Source organism: Dermacentor silvarum, chromosome 8, assembly GCF_013339745.2.
Source record: "Dermacentor silvarum isolate Dsil-2018 chromosome 8, BIME_Dsil_1.4, whole genome shotgun sequence".
Lineage (NCBI taxonomy): Eukaryota > Metazoa > Arthropoda > Arachnida > Ixodida > Ixodidae > Dermacentor > Dermacentor silvarum.
The window spans coordinates 16,608,828-16,625,651 of NC_051161.1; the positions used below are offsets into that span (position 1 = coordinate 16,608,828).

The 16,824-nt window shown below is 43.7% G+C and overlaps 2 protein-coding genes across 6 annotated transcripts in view; one reads left to right on the plus strand and one right to left on the minus strand.

Moving 5' to 3' along the window:
* The first annotated feature begins 16 nt into the window (after positions 1-16).
* LOC119460693 (COMM domain-containing protein 2) lies at positions 17-948 on the plus strand. The gene has a single exon (XM_037721745.2). The coding sequence runs from the start codon at positions 186-188 to the stop codon at positions 789-791; it is 606 nt and encodes a 201-aa protein (XP_037577673.1). The 5' UTR covers positions 17-185; the 3' UTR covers positions 792-948.
* Positions 949-8,870: 7,922 nt separating this feature from the next.
* LOC119460687 (SH3 domain-containing kinase-binding protein 1) overlaps positions 8,871-16,824 on the minus strand; it is a 33,577-nt gene continuing 25,623 nt past the window's right edge. For all 5 annotated transcript variants that reach the window (XM_037721736.2, XM_049672427.1, XM_037721735.2 and 2 more), the window contains 4 exons: positions 14,696-14,800; positions 14,380-14,476; positions 13,540-13,730; positions 8,871-9,270 (listed from right to left, as the gene is read on the minus strand). In XM_037721736.2, coding sequence (XP_037577664.1) covers positions 9,118-9,270; positions 13,540-13,730; positions 14,380-14,476; positions 14,696-14,800 — 546 coding nt within the window. In that variant the 3' untranslated portion in view covers positions 8,871-9,117. The remainder of the gene's footprint in view (positions 9,271-13,539; positions 13,731-14,379; positions 14,477-14,695; positions 14,801-16,824) is intronic.

Sequence of the window (16,824 nt, forward strand, 5' to 3'; positions counted from 1 at the left end):
CCCCCCCTTCCCTTCCCCCCGCTTAATGTATTTGGTGCTTATAGCGCCGCGGTTTGTGGGCGTTTCACCAGTTTCATGTTCATGGAAAGAAACTCCGACACGTGCTTTACTCCTTATTAGTCGTGCGTCTCAATATTTTTGCTACGTGTGGCCGTGATCAGCGCCAATTGAGCTCAGCAGGCATCATGTTGCTCATACTGGAGGACGAGCACAAGCAGCACCTCCAGTTTATCACCAGCGTCGACGAGCCGGTGGCAAAGGAGTTCTGCAAGATCGCCAACGAGTTCCTCGTTCGCGGAGTGAACCCCAAAGTGTACCACTCTGCCGCGCAGAAGCTTCAAGTCGACGACGACGTCGTTCAGGGTGCCGTCGAGGGCCTTTCCCATCTTCTCAGCCAGGCGGCGAAGCTAAAGCTCAGCGAACAACACTTTCGAGAATCACTGTTGCTGCTGAGCTTTCCCGAGTCTGTGTGCGAAGAGCTTGTGAAACATCACGTCGAGAACGAGAAGAACGTGCGCAAGTTGCTGTCCGAGAAGTCCATTCCCTGCTGGAGCTTCTCGCATCTCCAGTGGAGACTGGAGGCCGAGGTCGCCAGTCGCTGTCTCAAGTCGCACGTTACGCCTCTAGTTACCTTCAAGTTTCATCTCAAGCAAGGTGATGGCAGCGAAACCAAAGAAGTGGTGTTGCAGACGGACCCTTTGAACCTGCTGCACATGGCCGAATCGCTGGAGGAAGCGCTACAGAGTGCGAAGTCTCTTCACATGCGAAGAATAGCGAAGCACGTCAAGTGATTATTGAACGCGATAAAGGCTCGCAACATCCGGATCTTTGTCTTACCTGTGTTGTACGAAGCGTTTCTCGCGCAATAAGAACAATGTAATACAAACCCGAATCATTTGCTGTGGTACCACATAATGGTTCCAACAAATATATTACCGTATTCCTTGACATTACTGGGTGTTTTCATGCGTTTTGTATCTGCATAAACTACACTCACTGCCTGTGATGCAAAAAAATTGTCACTTAAGCATACTGATGTGGTTTGAATTTGAAAACATTGACATCTCTAATTGGTTACGTCCACAACACGTGACGTAGTACATTGTCACATGCCCAACACAACTCTACCTTAATCCACCCTGCTCTAATTTGTACAAACCTTAATCCATGCTGATGATTTTTGTAGCACTTGTTCAGGACAATGCCAGCTTTTCTGCTTCATGGGACATATGGTTTCGCATAACCAAAAGATGACCAAACTGTATCTGCAAATAGCAAGCATGCATAGCAGGCCAAGCAAAACAACTGGCACAGGCTAGTTTCATTCAGTGGTTATACCATTTATTTGTACGAAAGGGCTACACATTCAGGTCACCTACATATCATCTCTTCATCATATATAAATCTATTATATTACATACAGACTGAGCTCAGAGGATTGTCACACTGTGTACGCTTTCTTGTGACAAAAAAAAAGGGGGGGGAGGGGGGGGGGAAGTGCCCTGCTTTCATTTTCCTTGCAGTGTTGGGAAATTCTTCGCAACTAAAACAGTACTGTAGCCACATAAAAGGCGTGCAACACACAATCAGTTTAAGGCTTAAGAATTTCGTGCAGCAATTCACTGGGCTATGTAGAATCAGTGTTTTCTAAGAGTGAAGCAACCAGCTGCTGTTCAGGGTTTGATGTGCTACAGCATACTACATCACTATAAGCAAACAAACACCAGCACACAAAAGTTCCTCTACTTGTCACTTCGTCTCAACTCCACAAAGTAAAGGACTGCACCGCTCTCCACTGAAGGCGACACCACGCTTCAATGATGCTCCTCGGCGATTCCCACGCTATTATTTCATTAACCAAGCTAACTGTTTACTCGAAGGCACTAAAGTAGTGATGTCTCTCAAGCAACTCTTTACAGCAGTAATCACCAAGGAGCATTACTGAAGTACACTGTCTTCTTCAGTTCATGGCAGCACTGTCGTACTCTTTATGGAGCAGAGGAAGAAGTTTTTTAGTTGAGGCACATATCTTGTGCACACCAAGCTAAGCAATCCATGATAATGAACAGCACTCCATTTTAAAACAAAAGCAGCCTCTCGAAGGCCATACAAAAGAGCAGGGCTTAAAGAAAGACATAGCAGACGGCCTGACAAATGATTCACAGCCATTTGCTAGCTGGAATGCTTAAATAATTTAACATCAGTGAAAAACAACACTGCTTGTGCCTACCTACAACACCTGACAAAAAGGAGAACAAGAAAGTTTGCTTTTCAGCAATACTGTTACTCTGTGTTGACCGCTCTTGTCATGTGCCGGACATACAAGTCAATACATTAGCAATACACAAACACTATTGTACAAGGGGACACAGATTAGTGCAGCCAAGCACAGAACCAAGTACAAAGGATTGATACTTGAAACCAAAGCTAGCGCACACACATTTCACACACGATGCAACACACAGGTTGGTGTATAGCATAAATGTTTCACTGCTCTACACGTCAACTAGACCAGTATCCACAGCTTTATTGCTAAATTGCATCACAAATCTTACAATAACTATCTAACAACGTAAGTCAAGGTACCTAAGTCATTGGCAATATTTTTTTTTAGCACACGAATGTTATGCCCCGTGACAGGATGCCCTTTTAGTTGCAGCAGCATTAGGGCCCCCCCCTTTTTTTTTTCTTTTAACCATGTTTCTCCTAGCACCTGGTAATTAAGAAAGCCATCTCTGCAAACTGGAATGTAGGAACATGCTCGTTTTATTAAGTACCATGGAACTGATGCCACGCTCTCAGCATGGGCGTGCCCACGACAAATGCGACTTGCTCAACTCCTATTGAAAAATAAGAAAGTACGAAAGTATCTTCAAAATAATTAAAGAGTGAGTGCACCAAACTACTGAGTGGGACATACAATTCAAAATACTATCAAATACAATCCTCAAGTGCCACTAAAAGACATTTAGAGGTGTAGAACAATAGTTCTTAAAGGGGCACTGATGAGAAACACTTAGTTAAAACTGATTAAAATATTGTTTCAAAGCTCTATTTTCACTCATTTTAAAGTAAAAGTTGACTACGCACCGCAACCCCAGTGCCGAGATGTCGGGTGATGCCATGAATTTGAAAGTATTTTGCAGTGCAGTAAGTTCTTGAAACTTGCTAAGTTCAGTCTTTGGCTGCTTTAGAACACCATGAAGTCCATCTTACCGATAAACACTTAACTAGGCCCGAGTAGATACTCTTAAAATCCACGGTGAGCTGGTGAAGGACCTTCAAGGTGGTGTTGCCAACAGTCTTGTTATTACATCTTTTCTGCCTTATAAGGCTTCCTCTTATCGTATGAGCGGCTTTTTTCGTACTGTAGAAGCATAATTTACTGATACAGATCATTCTCTTTAGTGTCGCTCTAAGGTATATCACTGCCCTGTTTACGTTAGTTTCTGTTTGCATAACACGATTACCCACAGAAGCAAGCATATCCAAGAAATTTAGGGCCACAAAATACGAGCTCGAGGCTGTGTTCTACAGTACAGCCCACACAGCCAAAAAAAGTTATCTTGAGCCCAGCTCTCCAGCAGTGAATCGATGATAAAAAATCTGTCATCGGTCAGCATTGCAACCTGGAACGGTGGTTCTGCAGTAGTGCATTTGTGCTAAGCTCTTACAGTAAAAATGACGTAAGGTGACTGCTGAAGATAAATACATCTTTCAGATACATAGATTTCACACTGGTTGGCGGTTTGAAACAAACAATAGAAATAAGTTTTTGAACTTGCTGTCTGCTTGTCTCATAAAAGCCACATTACATTCTTCAGCATTTTAAACTTGCACATTACCTACAGACATTGTAGAAAACAGTTGCAGGTAGAAGAGACTCAAATGCCACACATTGGCTGCAAATGGATATGTACTTTTGTATATAGATAAGCTAGCTCAGCAGATAACAAGATGCACAAGAAATTTACTATCTCCTGAAGCACTTACTAGACTATTCAAGTACAGGAACATTTAATAGCGCCTCACTTATTTCGGTCAGCTCACACGGGAAAACGATGTGTAGGATGTTCTCATTACTTTCTTAAATAACATAAGAATGACAGACACCCCCCATTTATCCACACCCTTGTGTTAAGAAACTTTTCCATCTGTACAGGTATCTATATCCGGAATGTTAAGATCACAAAAATCAATGGATATGCATTTTTACGTCATACCCTCCACAAAAAAATGTGAAAGCCTGGCAGCAGACTCTTTGAAGAGCTGATTCACTAGTACTTGACAAAGATGACCCAATACTCTAATCCTTGTAATACACAGTTCCCAGCACAGTAGCCGAGTTGCTCAGAGTATGTCACAATAACAACGGTCAATAAATTGAACAGTATGCCCCCCACAGCATACTTCCATTAACCAAATTCAAATAATTGGAGCAAGTGCCCTTTCTGCCAAGTGAAGATCATTGCACATGAAATCCTGATGCAAAATGCGACACTTAAATAAAAAAAAATTACTATATATGAACGAATAGGTTGCGTGACGACCCTGGAGATGGCTACTACCTATGCTAGAAACTGTAAAGACACCAGTTATAAATTTTTTGCACAGGCCTTACAAGTAAGTTAAAGAAGCCTCGGTGCAGTAGTTCTATTCCCAGTATGCAACCTGTGTTGCTGTCATCTTGGGCACACAGACCACACAAGTGTTAAAGCTACATTCCCTTGATGCTTGCAACCTTGTGAGCCGCTGGCATTATCTGGGAAGCTGCGCACAAGTTTGGTGACCAATGCCCCGAACTGCACAGCAAATGTGCATCCTCACCAGTACTGCCGGCAGCTGTCACTCAGTCATGTTGAGAGTGCCTGACGCATGTGCTTACGATAACAGCTGTGAGATGTGCACACGGCAAACAATAATCAGCAAAAACATGCGACTGTGCAGCTCGCACTCCACAGAGTTCCAGAGACAGCTATGATTCTCGCAGCACTGTCAACACGGTATGAAAGGCATCGTGCAGGTGTTCACAGTAGGTATCAAAAGATCGTTCTTATCAAAAGATAGTTTATGGGCTGAGGGATCATAGAAATAAGCAGACAATTTCTGCAGCCTGGTAGTTGGGTTTCCGACCTTTGCTAATCTACATAAACATAGTGTTCCAGTTTTACTGTCTACGGCTGCAAGCTACTCCAATTCAACATTTTCTGAGATCCCACAATCCTCGCTGATTATATCTGTGTATGTCAGTGAAATCAATACCAATTCTACTTTCGATGCATTATTTGCAAAGGCAGTAGCACTTGAACACAGAAAAAACTGCTTAGCTTATCAGTTGCCATCCATACAGCAATCATTGGCAGTTTGCCTGGCCTGCGATGATCGACCAAGAAATCATAGGTTGAAAAACAAACATTCAGTATGCATGAGCAAATTTCTTCTTTACAGCAAGATGGCCAGCGCATAAACCCACAGCAGGAAACACGGTTGAGGTGGTGGCCTCTATGCCTTCCACACCAGCACTGCACATTAATACATGTATAGGCTTTCATCGCTGCTGCAATGTGGACTGAAAGTTACAATCACGCACATTTTCAAAAGTGCGGTAAAGGCCTTATTTCTACTGTCGCAAAGTTATGCTCACGTCAGTGATGGCTGGATATTCAATAACCACAATGCGAGATAAACAATACACAGCTGAGGATCGTTCCAGCGATGAGTAACGCATGCTGTTCAGAAGAACAGTGACATGGCCAGGCACACAAAAGGGGTAGTACAAGTCGTTGCATAAATTCCACAAGGGAAAAAAAAATCACATTGCACTCACAGAAATAAAAGTTTCTCGAGACATCAAGCTAGGGTTATCGAGTAAGGAGACTTGAAAAATTCAGTCAGAAGTCCCAAAACACGCACTTCTGTGAAAAACTCGTACCAAAGCCATAAACAGGCCATGTAAAATGACGGTATGTATGCAATTAAATTGGTTGTACAAAAGGGGAAGCAGCTCAGGCCACAAAGCAAGCCTGATCCACGTTTTTAGTGCTGGTGCTTTATAAAAAAGAGCACTTCGAAAAAATGCAAGATGACCTGCACGAACTGGCAGCCAAAACTGGTCTGTCGTAGGGCTGTGCAGTCAAGAATCGTACGAAGTCTACACGGTACATTATGTATGCTTTTCCTCAAAGACCCATCTTGATGTGAAATTTATCTCTATTCAATAAATCCACAATCAAGGTTGTTTAAGCCCTGGCTGCTCTACAGACCTTAGTGCGTAACTGCAGACTTGACATCACAGTTTTGTACAAGCCCACCAAGAACTAATAAAACTTGACATCAACCGAAAGATAAATAAACTTTTAGACACATAAATTAGAAAACTCACTGAGAGTATGTAAAAGACCACAATTCATAGTGGAGTAAAAAAGAAATCAAGCAATTCAAGACCTAACACCAGACTGCATGCAGAAATATCGACACGCTTTTGAACCACAGAGAAAATAGATTACATCGAAATTAGGTAGCATCTCAATGAGCATAAAAAATGTTTCCTCTGAAGATGTTCACCACCATAGATTCGTTATGACAAGATTGATAATGTCATGTCTTGTCTCAACGGTGCCACACTAAGATACAATGAAAATGAGAGGATTTGCAGCAAAGTATGAGACCATATTGCTTATCCATGAGAAAAGCACTAAACTGACGATTTCTATTGCAAAACAGGTGCCGGAACAGCCAAGAAATATGGAAAAGAATTGGCAGAACACGGCTGCCTGAATACTATACTGCACCTTTTACGACCCATTATGAACACAAATGAAAACGAACATTCAGTATATACAGGTGTTCTCATGATGAATAGCACATATAAAGAAAGATGAGATGTTTTGTGCATGTTAACTGAGCCGATTACAGTGCACACCAACACAAGATGGTTGGCGCTAACTGTATTCGGAAAGGTCAATGGCTGTACCATCGGTGAAGTACACAATGCAGCAAAACCAACATTGCCTGCAACCTCGTCAGAGTAACCAGCTCCACGCAATTCGCACATTCGTGCGTCGACCCACCTGCAAGCTCAGAACAAACTATTCTACACTCACTCGAGAAATCTGTCACAGGCCACAAATCACATTACCTATACATCACAGTAAAGTAATAAGACAATTTTTAACAGAATGAGCAATTTAGATCACTGCCTATACCTGGTGACAGCCCAATAATCCAGTACCAGCTTCACCCACAAAACCACACTGCACATATACTCTGTGCCTCCGCACTCTGAAACACAGTTCTCGAAAGAGACACCTATTTTGAAAGTTTGGCCTCTGTCGTGACATCACAGAAATGAGCGAACTTAATTGGCTGACGCATCTACAGTCAAGCCCACATATAACAATCCCCCTCAGAGCAAAGTTTTAGCTACTACAAACAGCTTCTGAACCAGTTTTTGTGAACTGGACATAGTTTTATTTAGCACTGCATTCTTGGGTTGTCACCGATTATAGGTGTCACATCTGAACCAGACCAGTGGTCATAATGTATCTCGAGCAAGATAACAGAAAAAAAGCAAACTTCAAGACGGAACAATTACACAGTCTGACCTACTCTCAGCCGTTACACCTACAGCTAAGTGAACTGAACCAACTCTTACTCAAGGAAAAAGCAGATAGTTCCCTTAGGTGAATACTGCCATGAGCAATATCACCACCTACACTAGGGTACAAAGGGGTGAAGAAAAAGAAAAAGCCCAAGCAGCAAAAGAATAAGCAGATTGTGTAGCACACATCGAAGAAAAAAAGACTATCAGCTACTCTAGAAAAAAAAAAAAGAAAGAAAGAAAGGAGGTGTTGGTGTCAGCATAACTCACTGCTTGGAAATACAACAGACTGAGACCATTGCACCTACATCCAAGGCCAGCTTGCTTGAAACCACTGTTTTAAGCCGACAATAAGAACATACTTTGTTATTAATAAACTTGTCGCTTGAAGTCAACTTCTGACCCCTTTACAAATGACAGTCTTTCGTGATTTCATTCAGACTTTCCCAGCTGTACTATCCATCAAAGTCTTGAGACAGAGCAAGTGCAGACTTGGTTCTGTATTCCTTAAGCCTTATTAATGTGGCAATGATCTCACGTAAGCCATGATCATCTTAAGTCCCTCCAACCATACTGCATGCACAGCAAGACCCATTGAAATCTCACAGAATACTATGCAGCAGGGCTCACCAGAAGCGAGATGAGGTGACAATGGTGGTTGCAGTAGTTATGGTAGTAGTTGTATTATTGTTAAATGGCACAAAATTGGCAATGGTAGTATGGTACTGTTACGAGTACACAAATGCAAGTTATTTTAGTGCAGGAAACCATTTACACATTTCTTAATTCTTTGACAAAAAGCGATCGTACTGCAGCTGTAACTTTTGTTATTGGATGTTAAACAGGCCACTGCTTAGCTGCACAGTGATCTACTTATCGGGCAGCCACTTCTGCTATCAAGCCTACTCAGCGACACTTTCTTGCATCGCAGACAGCATTTTTGGCCCCTGATATCTTGACTAAAAGGAAAGCTCCTCATAACGAATGTTAATCACCATCGCAATAAGAGCATGGCTGATGCCTTGAGAACGCAAGACACCATTGTAATGCATACTATGTCTCCTAAACATGCACCAAGTCTCAAATCAAGGCTAAAGTATCCTTCAAAACCACCGCCGACCGTACGAAACACCAATGCCACAATTTCCTTTACAGCTGTTACACCACAATAAAGAAAAAGAATGAAACTCTCTATGTACTAAAACATTTACTACAGCGCTCAGCCATTGATGCCAGCATTTTATAGCTTGACACAACCTCAATTCATAAATACTCACTCATAGATAAAATTTAATACTTAGAAAATTTACATGCCCTGAAGCAGCTTGCATACACCCTCATTCAAATACTTATGCACTTCCGAGATTCTGAAGGGGGAGGGCTTCGCTAGTTTTGCCCTGCTGAATCGACAAGTTGGCTGGAGGGCGGCAGGCGTGCCGGGGGGCCCTCTGCCTTCAGACGGGAAGGTTGCACAAGTCTGGTCGGACCGCATAACCCGGTCAGACAGCAGCGCTGGGTCAGACAGTCAGGGTCAGCTTTTTGAGTCGGTCAATCTCCACCTGAAGGGTCATGCGTAGCTTCTTCTCCTCGTCGATTTCGGCCATGAGGTCGCGCACCAGCTTGCTGTACTGGTTCCGGTTGGACTCCACGGTCTCTTTCAGAGAATTGATCTGCAAAGGTTTACCAATGTTGTATCAGAGAAGGAAAGAGGTGATTGCGGGTCTAAGCGAGGCTCTCAAGCATAATGCTTGTGGGCTGTGGGCCACTTGTGTATGTACAATCATGGATGAATAAAATGCAAACAAAAGATTGCAAAGTAGGACACCTTTTGTAACTCGAGAGCAAGATCTCGCACCGCTGCTTATCTGGCCACCACAGATGGTACATGCTTCACACTAAACGCACAAATCGAAATTGTGCACTGCACATACTAGATGTATTAGCGAATGCATAAATGAAAGAATGCGATCTAGCTGATCATAACTTGTTCATATTTAATTTGTCCACGACTGTACAGCTCGCTGCAGAAGTTTTCAGGGCACAAAAGTTGTTAGGGTGCAGCATTTCTTCACGACTTCTCCATTTAGCCAGGGATATAGGTTGGAAATGTGGCAGTCATACAAAAAAGTATCCATTGCTATTTTCCATTTGAGAATCGATGTCTTGGCAGTGACGATTCTCTTTTTTCCCCTTCAATTTTGTGCTTCGAAAGGATGCAAACATAGGATACAGTCTGCATTTGCCTCAAGTATTCAGTCCATTTCCATTGAATGCCTATGCCTTAGTAAACTTGTGAATTGTTAAAGTCTGGGCCATTTGCTTTTGCAACTTATTCCATTGTAAGCTTAAGAAATGACAAACAGGAAAAAGGGTATGGACTCATAGCTAAAAAACAGCGCGAAATAAAACTAAGACAAAAAAGACGACACAGGACGTGTTCCGCGCAAATACTGAAACAAGCGAGCACGTGAGATCTAAAAAGCCTTTTCTATGCACTGCAAGGGATTGTCATGTGTCGTGCGCCTTCGATTATACCTTGACTGACAAGGAGGTTCGATACCTTCGCGATTATCAATTCTTCTTAAATTTATAACGTCTAGACGCATGCACAGTTAGAAGAGCCTGAGCTCCCCTTCTGATGGTTGTGGCCACACAGCCACTGAGTGCGTGCGCTCACATACCTGGTTCGATTACACTATGAACATGCGCGCTGGTTGCTCTTCTGCAAGTGAGTCGATGCGACAATTCCTTTCATGAGCACTACTGCCCAAGGGCCAAATTGGAATATATCTATTCCAGTGTATCTACCTTATTTATAAGTATTTATGCAAGCCCATCTGTATTCATAAATAAACAATGTATGTTTTTTGTCACTTTATGATCACTAAAAAATTGTAAATTTTTCTCATAGGTACTCGCAAGATTTTAAATCATCATTATCAGCCTATATTTATGCCCATTGCAGGATGAACGCCTCTCCTTGCGATCTCCAATTACCCCTGTCTTGCGCTAGCTTATTCCAACTTGCGCCTGCGAATTTCCTAACACTCGAGGGAGTCGGCACTTAGCATTGTCCAGGGGAGGTTTTCTGTAAGTGTCTACCTAGTGGACATGTCCATTTTATTTGCTCTTAAAGTTCTGATTAGCTGGGCTGGGGTGCGCGTCAGGAGGAGCCAGGTGCCACAGCCAATCATCACTTCAGCAGCAGGCGAAATAGACATGTTCACTGGGTGGACACTTACAAAATACCTCCCAGTTCTTTTGTTCCATTTCCGCACTCTTCCACTTGGGATTCACGAAACTGTACTTTCCAATATATGAGTGTGATGAATGAAAGAAAATGACGCCAACGATGAAGTGTGCACGTGTTCTTTCGCGAGTGGACCACGCATTTGAGTGATCCCGCCAAATCAGCGATGGCCCAGTGGTATTCCGAAGATGCGTCGTGGCGAGACGCGCCTAGTCAGCGAGATGGAAGACAGCAGGTCGACACAGGAGGTCCCGATACAGTCTTTGACTATGGGACCTCCTTCTGTATACTAAATACTGGTAATATGTCTCAACCTTTAATAATAAAGTTCTGATTCTGACGTGTCGGACGCTGACAATCAAGGCTCCAAGGAACACGGCCGCCCCTGGAGCTACCACCCGAACGTTGTCCTTGGCTAAGGTGTTCACTAGCACGAGTACTGCAGCTCGGAGCATGGCTTGGCCTGCTGTGCTACCTCTTGCCGCGAGCATTAAGGATCGTGGGCAAGGCGTCTCCTTGGTCAGCTGTTCAGCGGAGCACCGTTCGTGGCCTGGCTAATGGCCGCATATGCGCCAGCACTGCGGCTCGCGCGCAAGCTGTCCGCTGGGCAGGCTGACCATTCCTGCAACGTGCACTGCAGCTCTAATGCACGCTGACTGCTGAGCTGGTCGTCCCGGTTAAGCAAGAGCCATATCCTCACCACCCAATATCATGGTGTGTCCGACGTCGCCACGTCATCGCCCCTCACTCCTGGCAACCTCTCGTCTCCTGTCCACGTACTGTGAGCTGTTTCGAACTGTGTTTCTCGGACTCATAGCAATCTTAGTTCTTTTAGCATATTATGTGTGTCATGTGCCTTAACGTTCTGTCCTGGTGTAGTTTGGCTTTCATTATAAATGTAGTTTGTATTTTGCATCGCGAGTTTGACTGCTTTTCTTGCGTCCGAACGTCCTCATAGTTTTTTTACAATGAGTATGCTGCAGTGAAGCTAGTCACAGTATTTCTGTACACAAGATCAGTCAGTTCTGTGCCTATTTGTAGGGACGCTCGACTTGTCACGTCCCCTGACATTCCTCTTCCCTCCACGGCTCTCGTGTCTCCTGACGTTTGGCTTCCCCACATCACACATACGCGATGGTAGCAGTCGGTGCCGTCGTTACGCAGCTGAGATGAGAGATGGTGCAAGCGTTCAATGCTAACATTGCTTGAAGGCGTGAACAACATGGACATGTGTGTAACTCGCTTCCTGCTCTTCAGGTACAGGATGGCGATGTGCATTGTTGGTGAGCGTCGAGAGATTAACCCGTGGAATGCTCCCCATTCGGCTTCAGAAGTGACACCAGCATGAGCAAACTGGATCTTTTCACGAGACAGCACCCACGAGTGACTTAGGCATCGGTCTTGGGCAAACATTCATTTGCATGGCGAGTTGAACTTCCTTAATTGCTGAGCATGTTCTATCGAGGAATTACTAATGCAAAAGCATTATATGGCTCATGAGCCGGAAAATCCGGCGTTGGCGTGACCACGATGGTCCAAAAAGTCAAGGGAGCCCAAGCGAGTCAGTCGAGGCTGTTGATGACCGTCAATTAAGGCAAAGTTAATTAAGGTAGGTTTAATTAAGACAAAGACTATTACGGCACTTGAACCCACGACCACTGGTGGGAGTCAAACCCTTGACCTTTGGTGGTCGCAATGCTTTCACATTCATCCACGTAGGGATAACAAAGTGTACTCTGATTTTTTTTTTTTTTTTTCGTATTTTGGCTAGTTTAAATGCTGGTATAGCAGGCGTAATACATTAATTTTTTTGGATGTTGGCACTGTTGTGCGCTGTGTCTTTTGTTATCAAGAGCACTGGGACCCCCAAATGACTTCATGCTGTTTTCATCAAGACGCAATTTTTGTGTCAGTGGCAGCAGCCACAGTCCCCATGCTTATTAGGCCACTATGCATGTTCATCACTGCACAGCACACACTGCACGGTCATCAGGACACATCTTACTTGCAACTGATTTCAAGCCCACAGAGGCTCTGGCCAGTTACAATTTAAGCCATAGTTGACCACACCCTTACTCATTTCCATGCTAGGGCAATAAAAACAAGTGCGCTAACCATAGACCACTTTATGTTGCTTTTCACAATTTAAAAAGCCCATGCATGTCATGAGCCCTGACAAGTCGTGGTTTCACACGCATGCTTTGAGCACTTGTTGATAAGAAATTAAGTGCGGTTGCACCAACCCACGTGCAAATCTCTGCTGTACAACATGGAAAGGATGAGTATGCATGCTGTCGGCTAACAAAATCTCCAACATGTTGACCTTCCAAGTTTCCTAATGTCCCGCAAGTTTAACCAGAGTACACCTAGTGTGTCAACAAAGTGACCATATGACAGCGAGGTAATTTTGGCAAGTACCTTCCATGTCGTTATCAATTTCTGCTAACGAGCAAACTATGTGAATAGCTGATGAAGATTATAATTGGCCTAACTTTTTTCGAATTTATTTTTAACCAGACACATCCAAGTATGCTTGCACAATGTGTGAAAGCATCAAGTCCTGCTGTCTTCAATAGAAGATAAATTTTCTTACATGGGCGGATTTTATTCTAAGTGAGCTTGCTATACTGAAATTTTACAGTGTCTCTTGCAAGCAGTTCATGCCAAGCAGATGACTGAGAACACCCACCTGCTGTTGGAGGCTAGTGAGCTCCTCCTTGGGCACGCAATTCTCGCGAAGTGATTTTAGCTCATTCTTGAGCTCCTGTACAGCATCGCCTTCAGCTGAACACAGGCCCTTCTGGCTCCGCAGAATTACAGGTGCTGCCGTCACTGCCGGAATCTCCTTGGCAACCGGGCTCCGTGACAGCACAGCTGATTCTGTGCAGCAGTGTCGGCACCAAATGAGCGTCTCTGCTAACTATGGCTAATGTGTGACCGCACATGTGCACACACATCAGCCTTGTAGCATCGGTTTGCAAGTCTTACACACATTCCCTTCCTCTAACTCCCTTATCACACCCAATGTTATGCTTGTTACTTGTGCATATTGTGTGTGCATAATGTGTATGAGTGGGCCATTTCATGAGTCAGCAATCTCATCTGGAGAAGCATGCCAGGTGTACGGTCAGGCAAACATCTCCATCACTCCCCCCTTTAAAAAATTTCCCTCTCTCTCAACGTCTTATTTATGAATGCCAATTCATACTTTCCCTTCCAACTTTCACTTTAGATTTATTGAACTGGTTTAATTTTAGCTAAGAAAACACAGAACTTTGGCAACATACCCTTCTGTGCATTAATGCGTGGTGGCTAAATTTATAATAGAAGCCCCCTTTTTTCAAATTCGACTGTTCTCACTGGTTAAAAGTTCAAACATGTAATCTTTTAACACACCAAATTACAGCTGCAAATTCCATGCGTATGGGTTCTCATTTGTATAATGCACATGCATGCATGCACGCATGCACACACACAAGCAGTTGAACCTCGATGCAAGAACAATAAAATAAAATGCATGCTGGCCCACCTTCTCTGACGGAACCAGCCAGAGGCTTGTGTGCAGACGGTGGCGATTTCTGCGGGTACACTCTACTCGGGAGCTCCTTTTCTGGGCTGCTGGCAATCTGGAGAAAAAACGTTGCAAACTTGCTTATGCAGTACCATACTTCAGGACGAAGCTGGCATTTCTTGGATTTCCAAAGGAAAAGGCACTAAACTGTTGGCTCCCCATTGGCACCGGACTCATCATGTGTGAACAATAGAGTGTCAATTTTTTTCACTCAATTGCAATCATGCCTGCATGGGACACATAGGCAAGGCAAATTCAACTCAAGGATGGTCACCTTTGTGTCCTTGCCCTCAAATGTAGGCTGACTAGAGAATTTGGCCTGGTGCCTCTTTCCAAGATCTTTCATCCAAGCTGGCTGCTGCTCGCTCGGTTCATTTCCCTGCACAGAGATATGGGAGAGTAGAGGACACCATGAAATAGCGCACGCAAGGCACTGTCATTCAAAGCTTTTTATTTCAACATCCTTCAGCTTCTCTTTATGAGCACCAGAGTGAAAGAATGCATCGAAAACATTATATGCAAATGTAAATAAAGTTCCCATGCTGCCGAAAACACCCGTAGGTGCTAAGGGTGAGAAGTGTCACAGCAACTGAGGAGCTTGATATTTCTTACCAACCATATGAAGCCGTCAGACAATGAAGACCGGAAAAGCATAGGGGAAACCAACCAGCTATTAAATTGCGCTTCTTGAAGTATAAATTGGTTAATTATAGATGGATAATATGCTCATTCTTAAAGGGAGGGTCCCTCGCCAGGTTGACACATTGCAGACAAGCATGGTGCCTTGATCATGCGGTGATGATTGTGTCTGCAAAATATTGAACCACTGCAGGGAGCGAACGTAGCTTAAATTTAAAACAAAAGTGTGTGTGACCTTCCTCTCAAGGAAGACCCGCTTCCTGCCGGTGAATCAAGGTTACACAAATAAATGCCACTGGACAAGATGCACTGCATGCAACATCCCCAATTATGGCATGTGAATTCAGTAAATTATTCAATGCAGTATGCACAAAACCACCACTTTGGTTATACAGTCGACTCCCGTTAATTGGACCCTTGCCCGACCGCAAGATATGCCTGAATTATTTGGAAGGTTGAATAAAGAAATTGTGCCAAAATGAAAGAATTCAAATCTTTTTTACTGCTAGAAGTAGTTCGTAATGTCCTTTGGCTTCTTCCTGTTGAAGCACGAATCAACCAGCATGTGGCGAAGAGCACCTACATGTTTAAATGCTGTCTCAGCGTTGGACTATCACATTTCCAACAGTGTTGTCGTCGGTGAGTGGCCCACAAATACCTCAACACTGTCGTCGGCGAAGACAAAATCCTCAAGAAAGAAATGGAATAGTGCCATCTAAAGAAATGGAATAGTGCCATTTGCTGAAATTCTTGTGACTTTCAAGGTTTTAGTAACTGCTCCGCGTATCAGGGGGCACCGGTTAAGGTCAGTGGGGTTCGAATTAGACTGAAGCAGCATGCTTCTGCGTTGTAACTAAACGAGTTTTCCTTCAGTAGCAATGTATGGCTTCTTGCCAGGACTTTTCAGTGCGGTCAAATTAAGCAAAAATTTGAATTAACCGAGGTTAAATTAACAGAAGTCCTCAAGTGCCATCTAGGGAGCATTTAATCACAATAATTTTTCAAACTGGTTAATCATTAGAGGAGATAGAGGAAATTGAAATTTTGCATCACCATGCTGCCAGGAGGCGAACTTTACTTCAACGTAGGCACACTCTCCATTTGCCTTGATCAGCGTCCGCAAGCTTCGTTTCATCCCTGCCTTCTCCCAAACCGCAGGCAAGGAACCACATAGCAATTACGTCACGAGCTCCGATTTCATTTTTTTTTCTTCCCATCAATTTTTGCTGTACGGCACACTTTAAGTGGCGTTACTGCATTGGATGATTTACCGAAGTCACATGCCATAATCGGTGATGTTGCAGGCAGTGTGTCTGATGTAGAGGCATTAATGCATGTGACATTGATTCTCTGGCAGGAAGGAAGGCTCCCTAAAGATGAAGGCCGCACCAACTTTCGTTCAATTTCAGCTGTTTTCGCGTCGTCCAGCAGTTTGATACTTTGCAGACACGACCTTTACAGCATGATCTACACACAGCACTTGTCAGTTTGCGATGCCCAACATAGTGGGGGGCCCTTCGACACTTTCCTGTCCGTGCCTATTCCCATCAACGATGGGTGCAAATAAGTATTTTGCCATTTTGAGCAATGATGATGATTTCTTGTATCCCCTCCGAAACAGGACGGTGACAAACAGTCATTTAGTCTGCTTGGGTTACTCAGGTATGCTATACGTGCTTTTCATTTTCGCATTTTTGTATACATCTTTTAGTCTTTTTTCTCTTCCTCAAAAATTATGTACTTCGTACCGCTACCTATGCCTGT